The 15,686-nt window shown below is 41.4% G+C and overlaps 1 protein-coding gene across 20 annotated transcripts in view; it reads right to left on the bottom strand.

Moving 5' to 3' along the window:
- The window catches only part of BICD1 (BICD cargo adaptor 1), a 130,366-nt gene that overhangs the window by 63,265 nt on the left and 51,415 nt on the right, over positions 1-15,686 (bottom strand). For all 20 annotated transcript variants that reach the window (XR_013991328.1, XR_013991329.1, XM_081023978.1 and 17 more), the window contains exon 3: positions 7,152-7,364. Coding sequence is in view for 18 of the 20 variants with exons in the window: in XM_081023978.1 (XP_080880104.1) it covers positions 7,152-7,364 (213 nt within the window). In the remaining 2 variants the exon portion in view is untranslated. The remainder of the gene's footprint in view (positions 1-7,151; positions 7,365-15,686) is intronic.

Here is a 15,686-nt window from a genome sequence, read left to right as displayed (position 1 = left end):
TATTATATCACAAGCTCAAAACAGCTTTCTAAATACCAAGAAATACAGACAATTGGACATGTTTTATATTGTCATTGTTAAGGGAATTCTAAGGCCTTATATATATATATAAAATAAATGTTCATAAATGTACAAGGCAAACACATACATAAGCATGCAAACAATGTGTGTGAAATAGTAGAGAAGAACAATCCTGAAGCCATTTTGACTCTCCCAAATTGATCTCAAATATTTATCTGAGAGGAGGAAGAAAATGGGGAAAGCTTTCAATTTGTCTTTGGACTGTAGGGGTTTACATCTCCCTGTAAATGCAGTCTGGCAAGTTAAGCTGAGTGTTATGTATTGAAGTTCTCACCATGGCCACCAGGAGTATCCTGTATATAGTTTTCACTCAGGTGCATGTCAGTTAATTTAGGCAGGAAACCCTGGGTTGTTGGTGTTACAATGTTGACAGCTGGCTGCCTATAAAGCAGGCCGGCTGAGCTGTTTGCTGTTCAGTTCAGTTCTGTTCCAGCTTACAAATAAAGACATGCTTTGGAGAAATTGCTGCGTCATCTGATATGTTCACCCACAACTTAACACTGAGCACACTATCAATTTGCGTAAGAGATTCAGGAACTAAGTATTTACCATCTCAAAGGAATGGCCAGGCTACCCAGAAAAGGCAATCAGATAAGGCATTACCAGGTATCCTGGCAGAAAGGAGGGAAGCAATACACTCAAATTTCTGCTGGGGACCACATCTTTCTGTGATATATGTATGATGTTTTTGGGGGTGGTCGTGAACTACAGGGTAGGCAATTTCAAAAGTCTATATAAGAGCTTGCACACCGATGTTCTGGGTTCCTCTCCTCCCTCCCTGCGTGGGAGGAGTGGGAGACCCTGTTGCAATAGTTTAATAAAAATCATGCTTACTAGCTGCTTTGCTTCTAAATACTCTCTGGTTGGCCTCTGTTATTTTCTCCTGATAGAGAACCTACAGAGGAACTCTATATGGGCTCTTGGATATCCCATAAGGGAAAAAGGAGCAGTTTTTTTTCTTATAGCAGTCACAATTTTTTAAAAAATAAGAAGAAGACAGATTTATTAAAAATGCATGTCAAGAAGTAGAGTTAACACAAGGAAAAAACAATGGATCAATTCAACAAATAAATGGAAAAAACCAAGATATAATAATGTCATTGTAGCACCCTGCTCGTGGTTAACGCTTAGCTGGAATGAAATATTCAACGCAGCAATAGAGAAATTAAAATAATAATTTATTTGTCAGACAAATAAATGATAGGCACAGTGGTATATGGTTACCAAAGCTCTGCCCACTCCAGCCCTGATGGCCAGCACTTATATTTCCTCAGCCCAGCCCCCTTGCTCCTCCTTTGGCTGCCTCTGTCCAATCAGCCTGGTTGAAATTCCTATTGGCTGTTTGCTAGAACCAATCATAAAAGATACACCCATTTCCTATTACCTTTTATGGGAGACAAAGAGCTATATTTCCTTCTATCCATAAATGGCAGACAAGTAGCCATATATCTTACATTTGCCTCGACAAGGCACCTTAATTACCAGATCAGCTTTTGCCCCTGTTGCCCCTGCATTCCAAAACAAATGACTAAAACAGATGGCTCATGGTATTAAATTTTGTCTAAACAGAGATCTTGGGTTCACATTCTCACACACCATCAATGAAATAAGAATCTAACATAAGAATCTAACGTTTCTTACTTTCTAAATCCTTTACATAATTACATTAAGCCAACAAATTTCATACATAACATAGATAGCTTTTTAGAAGAAAAGGCCTTTTCAAAGTAAAAAAGAACTCAGTAAAAACAGCTTCAAAAGCAGCCTCTTCAATTTACACCCCTCCTTTCCCAGCCAGCTGCTTTTCCCATTAGCTCTTGCCCTTTGACTCTTAGGAAAATATGGCTAGAATCTGATGGGAGGCACATGGTATTATTTTCTGTTAAACAATAAATCTTACTATTTACCAACTCTTAATTAGTGTTTTTGCAGCTTGATTGTATTCTGTAATATGTAGGGTCAGTATAACCTTTGCTCCCAGCCTGTAATTCCCTTTTACAACTTTGAGAAATTTGTCTCCTGCTACTGCTATAAATCAGGGGGGCCCTGTTCAGGAGGATAAACAGCTGCCAGAGTACCTAGCCAGCTGGTTTCTGCCTGGCATGAAACATACAAACATTTGCAAATATATTTTTAAGCTCATTTTAAAATACAGGCCTTGATCAGATGCCTCATCATAACTTAAAATTAGGTGCTCTACCCCACTTATGGTTTATACTATATGCTCTTAGTATGTGACTGGTGTGGCAAGTTGCTCAATCAAAAATAGCTTTATGGGTGGAGATTCAGTCAAATGAGAGAAATCCTTCACAATTTATGTCTTGCTTGTGCTTCCAATGTTGCTTTCAGCACAGAATAATTTACCTAACTTCACAGCACACTCCGACTCACAAACTTTCATCTTAAAGTTACTAGATTTCACCCGATGTAATAACTAATGACTGAACCATCTAGATTTATACAGATGAGAGAGCACTACTGAGAAACATGAGTGCTGATCCGCCTTTTTGTGTATTGATTTTCTGGTTAAAAATAACTTATGTCAATTCCAGACTGCTCAAACACTGAGGTGGATAAGTCAATTACTGGCAGCTTTTGTACTTGCTATTAACAGCTGAAGAGACACTTTTTGCAAACTTTGCAGCCTGATGTAGGTTCTTGATAAACAGCAGGGCACGCTTGGCTCTGATTTACAACCCATGATTTACCAGCATTTGCTGCAGGTCTCCTACTACTGCAACTTTGCAACAAAAATTATCCTGCAATTACTATATCACAAAAACACTAAAGTAACTTACTTGCAGACAAATATGATTACGGCAAACTCTAAGGATTAGAGGATGATGATGATGGTGATGATTATTATTTTATTTGTACCTTGCCCATCTGACTGGGTTGCCCCAGCCTCTCTGGGTGGCTTCCAGCATTTACAAAAACAAAAATAAATATTAAACATTAAAAACATAAAGAAAAATAAGCAACTTTCTACCAATATAGAAAAGTTTTCTTGCCTGGTCACTTGGAAGTGATTTATACTCACACTAGGCAACTGGGCAAGGATTTATGAACAAAAGATTATAGAGTGGTTGTCAAGTGGGGGAGCAGAAAGCTGGAGGAGATGTAAATGGTCCATTCTCCCATTGGGGGGTCTTTGAGAGAACCTTAAGTATCAAATCACACTGGTCCTAACTATTGTTATAAGAATTTTAACATCTTAGATATGTAACAAATGTTCATAAATGTACCAAGCAAACACATACATAAATATATAAACCACATGTCTGGAGCAGCAAAGGAATACAGTCCTGAAACCATTTTGACTCCCAAACTGACCAAATGTTCCTCTACAAGGAGGGAGAGGGTGAGGGAACCTTCCCATTGTCTCAGGAATTAAGTGATTACCATCTCAAAGGACGCGGGTGGCGCTGTGGGTAAAACCTCAGCACCTAGGACTTGCCGATCGTCAGGTCGGCGGTTCGAATCCCCGCAGCGGGGTGCGCTCCCGTTGCTCGGTCCCAACGCCTGCCAACCTAGCAGTTCAAAAGCACCCCTGGGTGCAAGTAGATAAATAGGGACCGCTTACTAGCGGGAAGGTAAACGGCGTTTCCGTGTGCTGCCCTGGCTCGCCAGATGCAGCTTGTCACGCTGGCCACGTGACCCGGAAGTGTCTTCGGACAGCGCTGGCCCCCGGCCTCTTAAGCGAGATGGGCGCGCAACCCCAGAGTCGGACACGACTGGCCCGTATGGGCAGGGGTACCTTTACCTTTACTATCTCAAAGGAATGGCCAGACTACCAGGAAAGGCAATCAGATAAGGCATTATCAAATAACCTGGCAGACAGGAGATAAACAATGCACTCAGATTTCTGTTCTGGACTGCCTTTTCTATGATGTAGGGATGATGTATCTGGGGGGTGGTATTGGGCTACACCCCTTCTGTATGTATGATGTCTCTGGGGGTGGTCTTGAGCTCCAGGGCAGGGAATTTCAAAATGTCTATATAAGGGGAGGCACACCTTTGTTCTGGGTCCTCCTCCTGTCCTGCGTGTGAGGGGAGCACCCTGTTGCAACAGAGGAAGCTTCTCAATATTCTCTGGTTGGCCTCTGTTATTTTCTCCTACCGATGGAGAACCTACAAAGGACTCTATAAGGGCTCTTGTATACCCCATAAGGGAATAAGGGCAGATTTTGTTTACAACACTATTCTAGGTGGCTATGAGGGAATATTGCTAGGTCACCACATGCTCTGGTAAGTAACATGTTATTGGGGCTGGGTATAAAACCTAAAAAAAGGGATTCTAAACACAGACCAGGAACAGTGGGCTATACACCTTGGTATTGCTCTACCATGCTGCCAGTGAGTACAAGGCATGTGTGAGAACTGCAATCAGCATGCCCTTGGAGTGCCAATGTGTCCATGTGCACTGGGATATGCTTGCTGTGCATGTGTATGTTGGCGACTGGCCATGCACGTGTGAGGCAGGGTGTGTGTGCATGGTGGATGGTGTGTTGGCATGTGTTTGTGGCCACAGGTGATTTTTACCTGCGTAAGCCCCTGCCACCTGTCTCCAAACAGCGTTTGGATGCAGTGGTTTTTGCACCAGCACATCCCTGGTATCCGCACAAAATGGCATAGTTTATGTATTTCCATAGTTTATCTATAATGAGAATAGAATGTCTGAATTACTAAGAATGCCCATTTAATTTACTTTCTGCAGTGTGCCCTGCATTCACAATATTTACAAACAGCAGAAATAGAGCAAAAACACTAAAAGGCACTTTCTTTAGGATCTCATGTGAAAACAGTGTAAGCTCTTGAGATACAAAGCCCCCTGTGTGTGCCATGATGAAAATCTGCACCCTCTTTGCTTAGCATACATAGGCAATCTCAACTCACCAATCTACAGAAAATCCCAAGGATTACTTCTGGCAATAAAGAGCCAATAAACAAAGGATCATTCATTAAAAGCAAGTAGGCAGGAAGGCTTCCAGCTAAGTTAATTGAACTTTGAGGGAGAAAATGCAGCTTCCTAAACTGCAAGAAATGATGCAATCAATATGTTAAACAACTAACTGCTTAAGGCACTTTGAGAAACAGTGAAAAACACTCAATGCAGATGAGGCACTGAATTTTCTGGTGAAAAAAATATTTCTGAAGAAAATAAACGTTTGACTATAGAAGAATTCTGATCTGAGAACGAACAGGGGCTAGCATAACCAACCAACCAACCAACCAATCTCCTTTATTGGTATAAAAAAGTGCATCTTATACATGGATCAGAACACAGCACAGTTAACAAAACATAGTAGGAGATACTTTAGGATAAAACTGGCCAGACATCATGAGGAAATTTCATAGCATCGCTCAAAAATCTTGCCACATTCTCCACAATGTCATTACTACAATTGTTCAGCAGATAAGACACTCTGGAAGAGTCAGTGCAATAAATCCCATCCTTCAATAAGGGGCCAAATACTTATCATATATTTTTGCATAAAATGGACAATAAAATAAAACGTGTGTGACGGTTTTGACCTGTTTTGTGCCACAAGGGCAGTATCTTTCAGATTATGGGATTTTCAAGAATCTATCTTGCAAAACTGCAGATGGTAAAACATTAAATATTGCGAGGGAAAGAGCTCTGTGTAGGTGGGGATCGTAAAGCTGGTGTAAATATGGAGTGTCCTGGCCAAACGAGGGTGGAATTCCCAACCCCAATAGGGAACAGGTTTTGTTGGCTGCACTGCATAGGGTTCGGAATTCAATATCTAGGATTCTGTGCTTGATTGTCTGAAATGCTTCCAATTGTGGGAGCATAAGCGGTGACTCGAGTGATAGGCCACTGGAGCCAGATCAGAGCACCAAGGAAGTGGACAAGCACACACAGAAAGCATAATGAAAACCTGCAAGTACCACCATGAGTATTTGACTCTGCTCTCTGCAAAACCAAACAGCAGACATGGCCTTGATTGTCTGGAGACTTGATTCATCTTTGTTCTCTTCTACTAGGGTAAAGGGACTGACCACCTGTCTAAACCAGAGGGACAGCACATGACCAACATAGGAAAGGGGGGGAAATCCTCTGTGTGCACTTTTATTATCTGCTTATTAACAGGGACACAGGTGGCACTGTGGTCTAAACCACTGAGCCTCTTGGGCTTGCTGATCAGAAGGTTGGTAGTTTGAATCCGCTCAATGGTGGTGAGCTCCCATTGCTCTGTCCCAGCTTCTGCCAACCCAGCAGTTTGAAAGCACTCCAGTGCAAGTAGATACAGTGGTGCCTTGCAAGATGAAATTAATTCGTTCCGCGAGTTTTGCCGTCTTGCGATTTTTTTCGTCTTGCGAAGCACGGTGTCGGGAAAGTTTTGGAAAAGCTTCAAAAATCACCAAAGTCTTTAAAAACCTCAAAAAAGGCTACCACACCGCGTTCTATGAGTTGCTCCTCGAAGTCAAGTCGCAACTGTATTAACGGTGTTAAGAAAAAGGAAACAAACTTGCAAGACGTTTCCTTCTTGCGAAGCAAGCCCATAGGGAAAATCGTCTTGCGAAGCAGCTCAAAAAACAAAAAACCCTTTTGTCTAGCGAGTTTTTTGTCTTGCGAGGCATTCGTCTTGCGAGGTACCACTGTAAATAGGTACTGCTGCGGCGGAAAGGTAAAACGATGTTTCTGTGCGCTCTGCCACTCATCACAGTGTCCCGTTGTGCCAGAAGCAGTTTAGTCATGCTGGCCACATGACCCGGAAAGCAGTCTGTAGACAAATGCTGGCTCTCTCGGCCTGAAAAGTGAGATGAGCGCTGCACCTCATACTCGCCTTTGACTGGACTTAACCATCCAAGGGTCCTTTACCTTTACCTATCTGCTTATTGTTAAAATGTTGTGGTATTCTGCTTAAAGAGATTAATTCATGAATTGATCTAGTTTGGCATAGCGTTGTCTTCATTCAGATGGAATCTAAACAAACCTGTGACTACTTTTAATTGGCCTAAAAATGGAAATACAATGCTACATTTTAAACAAACTGTAATTAGAATCCAGTCTACATCTCACACCACTTTTAAACCAGATTTACCTCTTTTAAGTCGTGCACAATCGCCGTCAGTCGTTCATTCTCTGCCTGAACGTTGGTAACAACAGCCCTACTTTGTTTCAATTCATTCTGCATTTCCAAAATCTTCCCTAGGTAATAGGCTTCCTTTGATGCAGACTCCTGGAGGAGTGTCTCCTCACGTGTCTCACCATCTTCAGCTACTTTGCGGTGTACTGAGAATGACTGTCCAAATGCCTGCAAGAGTAAAAAAAAGGACTATTGAAATGAAAAAATATAAATATGTCATTAGAGATGTGCTGTATAATTAGAGAGACTAACTGTCACTATATAAAATGCTGTTGTCATTAGAAATAAGGGGGGAAATCTGAATATTAGTAGAGGTTAGAATGCTGGATTAGTACTGGTCAGACTCATGTTCAAATCTGCACTCAGCTATGAAGCTCACTTGATAACACTGGCCTAGTCACTATCTCTTAGCCTAGCCTATCTCCCACCTTGAGCACCTTGTAAGAAAGGGTAAGACATAAACCACATAAATGATCAATAGCAGAAGCCAAGCAAAAGATACCCCATACAAATCAGTGTGATCAATTAATTACAGATTGAAAATATGTATGTTTCTTAAACAGGTGTAAGAGATTCCCCAAGCAAACACTATTAACTGAATAACTGCAAAACAGATTTTTCATAAACAATAATAACAATGAAAACAATTCAAATCTGTCACAGTTGCAGAACTAGATTACACCAAGCTGGAAACTAAGTTCTGGATATTAGTTTGTAAAAGTTCCAAAATATCAATAATGTTCCTGGTATTATCAAACAAATGTCTCCCTGGGAGAAAGCCTGCCTGGTCCTTGTGAATTACTTCATTAAGTATTTTTTTAAGTCTACTTGCCAAAATATCAGCAAAAATTTTGTAATCCACATTTAGGAGTGAGATGGGACGGTAGTTCTTAAGCTGAGTCTTTTCAGTTTCCAGTTTAGGTATCAATGTGATGAAGGCTTCTTTCCACGTTTCCGGTGCCCTCCTCCCCTCCATAATCTGATTACAAACCTCCATTAGCGGTTGTATCAAGTAGTCTTTTAGTGTCTTATAGTACTTGGAGGTAAGTCCATCTGGGCCTGGAGATTTGCCTAGTTGCATATTCTGAATGGCACCCTCGATTTCCTGTTGTGTTATTCTATAATTCAAGATTGTCCTCTTCTCCTGAGATAGTTTTGGTAAACCATTAGCTTTTAAAAATTTATCTATCTCAGACACTTCCTGAGGCCCTTGTGTATAAAGTTTTTTAAAATATTTCTGGAAACACTTTCTAATTTCTTCTGGTTTCTGAATATTTCTCCCTTCCACCTCTAGATTAGTGACAAAGTTCAGTTTTTGTCTCTTTTTCAACTGCCATGCTAGCAGTTTTCCACATTTATTTGCCGATTCAAATGATCTTTGTTTCATTTGTTTAATTTTCCATTCCACTTCTTGGTTTATCAATTTCGCATATTGAGCTTGGTGGAATTTGATTTCTCTTAAAACCTCTTTTGATTTTGGTTTTAGTCTCAATTTTTTCTCTCCTTCTCTTATCTTGTCTAATATCTTGTCTTTTTTTCCATTCCAAAGTTTTTTCTTAATTGTGTTCTGTTGTATCAGAAACCCCCTCATTACAGCTTTACTTGCGTCCCAGATTGTTCTCTTTTCCACCGAAGTGTTCAAATTAATTTCAAAATAATCCTTTAAAGTTTTTTGGGCCTTCTTCACAATCTCCTGGTCTCTTAGTAGGGTGTCATTCATTTTCCATCTGAAAGAACCGGTTGGAGTAAGTCTCAATTCCACTTTCAAAGCATTATGGTCGGAGCAAGTCTTTGGACAGATTTCCACTTTTCTGATCTTAGGTGCCAGTCCTCTAGTTGTCCATATTTGGTCGATTCTTGTCCATGATAGGTGGGCCTCAGAAAAGAATGTTCCTTCTTTACCTAGGGGGTTCCTTGTCCTCCAAATATCAATCAGGTCCATATTGTCAGTTAGTTCAAAAAAGGTTTTAGGTAGTCTGCCGTCTTTAGTTAAATTTTGATTTTGTGACTTATCCATGTGAGTAGAAACCACCCCATTCATATCACCCATCATTATGATGTTGGTATAGTCCAGATAGTCCAGCATTATCTCGTGCAGCTTCTTGTAAAATTCCGATTTCCCCTCATTTGGTGCATATATTCCTAAAATCAAAAATTTTTCTCCCTGTGTTTGTATTTCAATTGCCAAAATTCTTCCTTGCTCATCTTTAAATAAAAGTTTCGGTGACAAGTTCTCCTTTGCGTAGATTACCACTCCTCTTTTCTTAACTCTGTCTGATGAAATAAATTCTTGGCCTAGTCTTTTGTTAATTAGCACCTTCCTGTGGAGTCTAGTCACATGCGTTTCCTGCAAGCAAATAATATCCAATTGTTCTTTTTTCAAAATATGAAAAATCTTTCGTCTTTTTTCCGGGGAATTCCCGCCATTTATATTCCAACTGTACAGCTGCAGAGACATTCTGAATCAATCTGTTGTTCCTATAGTGGGGTGTCTTCCTTTTCTTCTGGACCCGAGGGTGTAGGTATCGGTGCTATTCCAGGCAGTGGCGGTGGCCAAGAGGCTGCTGCTCCCTTCTGAAGGTCTTCTCCGTGATCGTGCAGGAACTTCTGGTTATCTTCTGATGTTTTAATCTTAATTTTCTTTCCTTTAAAATTAAAAGATAAACCTTGGGGGAACTCCCACCTATACGGAATCGCGTTTCCTCTCAGTAGTCTTGCTAGGTCTGTATATGTAGCTCTGAGATCCAAAAGTTGTTTAGGGATATCAATACGAAAGCTGTGTTAATTTTTATCAACGCGGAGAAGGCCTTTGATAACATTTGATAACATTTCTTGGATGTTTATGAAGAGAAACCTGGAAGGGATGGGAGTGGGGCGGGGGTTTGAAAATGGAATAGAAGCAATCTATTCTGAGCAAAAAGCTAAACTGATAGTGAACAATGTGGTGACAGATGAGTTCAAAATTGAAAAAGGGACACGACAAGGGTGCCCACTATCCCCTCTTTTATTTATTTCAGTCCTGGAGGTGTTACTGAACATGATTAGGGAGGACCGGTCGATACAAGGAATACAGGTCGGAGCGAAACAATATAAACTGAAAGCTTTTGCAGATGATTTGGTTTTAACATTACAGGAGCCAGAATCTAGTACAAAAAGAGTATTAGAACTGATTTATGAGTTTGGTCGGGTGGCGGGATTTAAGTTGAATAAGCAAAAAACCAAGGTTTTGGGGAAAAACTTGACATCTTCAGAAATAGATGGGTTCCAGAGGGAAACAGAACTAAGTGTGGTAAAAAAAGTGAAATACCTAGGGGTTCACTTGTCAGCTAAAAATTTGAACCTATTTAAAGACAATTATGAAAAATGCTGGTTGGAAATCAAAAAAGATTTGGAAATCTGGTCAAGATTGAAACTTTCCTTGTTGGGTCGAATTGCAGCTATAAAGATGAATGTATTGCCGAAAATGTTATTTTTGTTTCAAACCCTACAGATTGTGGACAGAGTGGAATGTTTTGGAAAGTGGCAGAAGGATGTATCCAAGTTTGTTTGGCAGGGCAAAAAGCCCCGGATAAAGTTTAAAATATTAACTGATTCGAAAGAAAGAGGGGGGTTTGCCCTGCCGGACCTGAGATTATATTATGAAGCTGCGGCCTTCTGCTGGATGAAAGATTGGTTACTACTTGAGAACACTGATGTCCTAGATCTGGAAGGGTTTGACAATGCTTTTGGTTGGCATGCATATTTGTGGTACGACAAGGTAAAGGTTCATAAAATGTTCAAAAATCATATTGTTAGAAAATCAATATTTATGGTCTGGACAAAATACAAGGACTTATTAGAAGGTAAGACTCCGAGGTGGCTTTCACCAGCAGAGGCCAAGGCCCGGAAAAAACCTAATATGGAGGTTGGTTGGCCGAAATATGGGGAAATTATAGAAAAAGTAGGAGAAACTTGGAGACTGCAGAGTTATGAAAAATTAAAGAATAAGGTGCAAAATTGGCTTCACTACGCTCAAATTCAAGAGGTTTTTAAGTTGGACAAAAAAATAGGTTTCCAGGTGGAAAAATCGAAACTAGAGACAGAATTGTTGGAACCAAAGACCAAGGTACTTTCGAGAATGTATAACTTGCTGCTTAAATGGAATACTCAGGATGAGATAGTTAAATCAGCAATGATAAAATGGGCTCAGGACATTGGGTACAACATTATGTTTGAGGACTGGGAAAGGTTATGGACCACTGGTATGAAATTCACGGCATGTAATGCCTTGAAAGAGAATATTATGAAAATGATATATAGGTGGTACATGACCCCAGTCAAGCTTGCTAAGATATACCACTTGTCTGATAATAAATGTTGGAAATGTAAGGAGGCTGAAGGGACATTCTTTCACCTCTGGTGGACTTGTCCAAAAGTGAAGGCCTTCTGGGAAATGATCTATAATGAGTTAAAGAAGGTGTTTAAGTACACCTTTCCCAAGAAACCAGAGGCCTTCCTACTGGGCATTGTCGGCCAGAAGGTGTTAAAGAAGGATAGAACCTTTTTTATGTATGCAACTACAGCAGCAAGGATTCTTATCGCAAAATACTGGAAGACTCAAGATTTACCCACACTGGAAGAGTGGCAGACGCAATTGATGGACTACATGGAATTGGCCGAGATGACTGCCAGGATCCGAGATTTGGGAGAAGAAGCAATAGAGGAGGATTGGAAAAAATTTAAAGATTATTTACAAAAATTTTATAAGTTATATGAATGTTAAGAATTCGCATGATTAGGGAAATTCAGCTCCAGCAATAAGATTAAGGTATGGGAAACTAAGTTATATTAATGAAAGGACTAATGTTTAAAAGAACATTATATATGTTATTAGTGTAAATTGACAATAAGTATTTTAAACGTAAACCACAAGTATTTGAAAGAACAAAAGAATGCACGAAATAAGGTTAAAATTTGCTGAAAAACTTTATTGTAAAGAACGCACGGTGAGGGAGACGTGGGGAAGTCCGGTTGGTTATGAAAAAATGCTTTGAAAGGATGATTTTCTTCTTTTTCTTTTTCTTTTCTGTTATTTCTTTGTATATCTGACTTTGTATTTCTATTTGGAAAAAAAGCAATAAAAAATATTTAAAAAAAAAAAAAAGGAAACTAAGTTCTGGATATCTTACAAAAAGCAGGTCAATTCTCTTTGAAACATGTCCCTCTATAAAATTTAGACAAATATCGTATGGTTTGAACACATATACACACACAAATATATATTCATAAATACCGTATTTTTCACACCATAGGGCGCACCCAGTTTTTAGGGGGGGAAATCAAGAAAAAAAATATTTCCCCCCCAGCCCCAAAAAGCAGTGTACAGGCTGCGCACAACCTCTCCCTGCCGGAGGGGTTGAGCGGGGCTATGGCACAAGCCAATGCAGCAAGCAGGATGCATCCCGCTCGCTGTTTTGGCTTCCTCTTTAGCCCCGTGCAACCTCTCCTTGCCAGGAGACGCTGCGCAGGGCTAAAGAATCCATAGCCCCATGCAGCCTCTCCTTGCCGGAGGGGTTGCGCACGGCTATGGCACAAGCCAAGGCAGCGAGCAGGATGGATTCCGCTCGCTGTTTTGGCTTCCCCTTTAGCCCCGTGCAGCCTCTCATTGCCGGGAGACGCTGCGCAAGGCTTTCCTGGCTTTACTGGGAGGTGGGGGGATTCCCTCACCTCTCCCAAAAGCCCGCAGAAGCCACGCAACCCCTTTAAAGAGATTGCGGTTTCTCCTGGCTTTCCTGGGAAGTGGGGGAATTCCCCCACCTCCCGCAAAACCGGCAGAAGCCGCGCGCACTTTAAAAGGGCTGCACGGCTTCTCCTGGCTTTCCTGGGAGGTGGGGGAATTCCCTCACCTCTCGCAAAAGCCCACAGAAGCCGCACAACCCCTTTAAAGAGATCGCGGCTTCTCCTGGCTTTTCTGGGAGGTGGGAGAAGGGACTGATGCGGCCAGTCAGTCCCTTCTCCCTCCTGTGGAAAAGCCCACAAGAGCGCACGGAGCTTGTGTGCGGCTCCTGGGGGCTTTTCCCACCTGCCTTCCCCCTGCATTCGCTCCATAGGACGCACACACATTTTCCCTTGCTTTTTAGGAGGGAAAAAGTGCGTCCTATGGTGCGAAAAATACGATATGTTTTTCACCTGCATATGTAGAGTAAGATGGGTGGAAAGCAATGCTGTAATAGTAGTAGTAGTAGTAGTAGTAGTAAACATTAAACATTTAAAAAACTTCCCTATACAGGATTGCCTTCAGACAGCTCGAGGGTTGGATAACTCCATACTCTCCAATATTTCTCCAATGAAAATAGGAACATCCTAAAGAAAAGCGGGACATTCTGGGATCAAATCAGAAACTGGGACTGCTTCTCTACATTAGGGGTGTCCCTGGAAAATAGGAACACTTGGCGGGTCTGTCTTATTTCCAGAAGACACTTGAGTGTTAAAACTAACTTACTAACATTGTTAAATTTCAACACAACTGGGACTTTTAATGTTGATTTCAATACTCCAAGTTGTTTATCCATAGCAGTGACCAGAGGAGGAATGTGTAGTGCCAGGGAAGAGGCACCAGATGGTGGTCCTCCTGTTTAAACTTAACTGTTATTCTTAGGTATTAATCTTATGTGCTATGATCTATGCATAGCCAGCATAAAGTAATGGCTTAGCCAGCGGCAGAGATAAGAAGCATAAGAACAAAGGAACTAGCTCACTTCAAAGACAGCCTTTGGCTGAACTCTGCATGACATCATTAACATCTGTATCAAAGACTATGTAATATTGCCAGAGGGCCTCTGTAGACACTATCTAAGGCCCCAGCTCCAGCAATTCAATGGTACTTCGGCCATGGGCTTTCCAGGAGCGCCTAGCACCTCACACTGGCCTGATAAGGGGTGCCATCAACCGTTGTAGTTGGGGTTCCCCATGGCAGGAATGACACATGGCTGAGCTAGCTTTGCAACTTTATCTTTAAGTATTCCGTTATATCCTTTAATTATCTTTACTTTGTATATCAGCACCTGTTTCTGTTTCTGTGCTTATTATTTTAGTAATTAATAAAGTTTGCTTCTGCTATTTAAAGGTTTGTTGTCCTCCATTTAGGGACGCGGGTGGCGCTGTGGGTAAAACCTCAGCGCCTAGGACTTGCCGATCGTCAGCGGTTCGAATCCCCGCAGCGGGGTGCGCTCCCGTTGCTCGGTCCCAGCGCCTGCCAACCTAGCAGTTCAAAAGCACCCCCGGGTGCAAGTAGATAAATAGGGACCGCTTACTAGCAAGAAGGTGAACGGGAAGGTAAACGGCGTTCCGTGTGCTGCGCTGGCTCGCCAGATGCAGCTTGTCACGCTGGCCACGTGACCCGGAAGTGTCTGCGGACAGCGCTGGCTCCCGGCCTCTAGAGTGAGATCAGCGCACAACCCTAGAGTCTGTAAAGACTGGCCCGTACGGGCAGGGGTACCTTTACCTTTACCTATCTTCCATTTACTGAGAATTGAAAGAACCTGATGCTTAGTGGTTGCTCCTGACCAGGTTGCTCCTGGGTAATTATTGAGCAGACAGGACAGAATGATCCCTGGGAGAATACCTTCATCTGCCCCAGCTATAACAGTATCTCCCATATTGGTCTCTACAGCCACAGCAGGCACTGTATTCTTCCAACTGCTTGACTTCATCTCCAAAGGCGAACTCCTCCATTGTCTCCCAGACAGATGGATGTCAACAAGCTATGAATGTTTGTAACTGGGCACCTTAATATCAAGTACAGAGCTGGGTCTTTATTGACCGAAACACTGTTAAGATGCACCTCAGTTAATTAATCCCTAGACACACTGTGGTGACATCCCAGTTCTGTATCGTCTGATAGCTTTGCATGATGCCAGTCTGCCAGCAATAGTAGCTGTCGTTTCTGTAGCAGTGCCAACACGAGTGCAAAGTCCTAATAAGGCTTGTGACACAAGTAAGACACCGCAGAACACCACCACAGCATCTTACCCTACATTTATTTAATGGTGCAGTAGCTCATATGAGTAGGCTTACAGACAATATGCTGAGTAATTCTCTTAATTTTAATCAATATAATTAAGCTACTATATCTACCTCCCAGGCTGCTGGGTTGTCCCTGCAATGGTGCTGTTGCAGCATGTTCTCCAGCAATGTGCTGGTACCATAGTCACCAGCTTTCTAGCCTAAGTACAACAACTGAGTGACCGGATGGATTTAACTGGTTGACAGCTATGAATAATAAATGATTTTACTGTTTCACAAAAAAATATACATTCAAGTCACAACTTAGTGAGTTCCTGTTACACGTGCTTAAAAAAATATCCCTGTACTTTTTCCTGCTGCTTGATATATAGCATAATGAAAACTGTACCAAGGATGAGTTAAAGAGAAATGATAGTGAATATATAATTTTTCCTTTAAACACTAGTTTTAATGCATATTGCCTTTTGAATATGTAACTACTAGAGT

Source organism: Podarcis pityusensis, assembly GCF_964106645.2.
Source record: "Podarcis pityusensis genome assembly, chromosome: 10".
NCBI lineage: Eukaryota > Metazoa > Chordata > Lepidosauria > Squamata > Lacertidae > Podarcis > Podarcis pityusensis.
The sequence above is the reverse complement of the archived record's forward strand: the minus strand, read 5'-3'. Positions and strand labels throughout refer to the sequence as shown.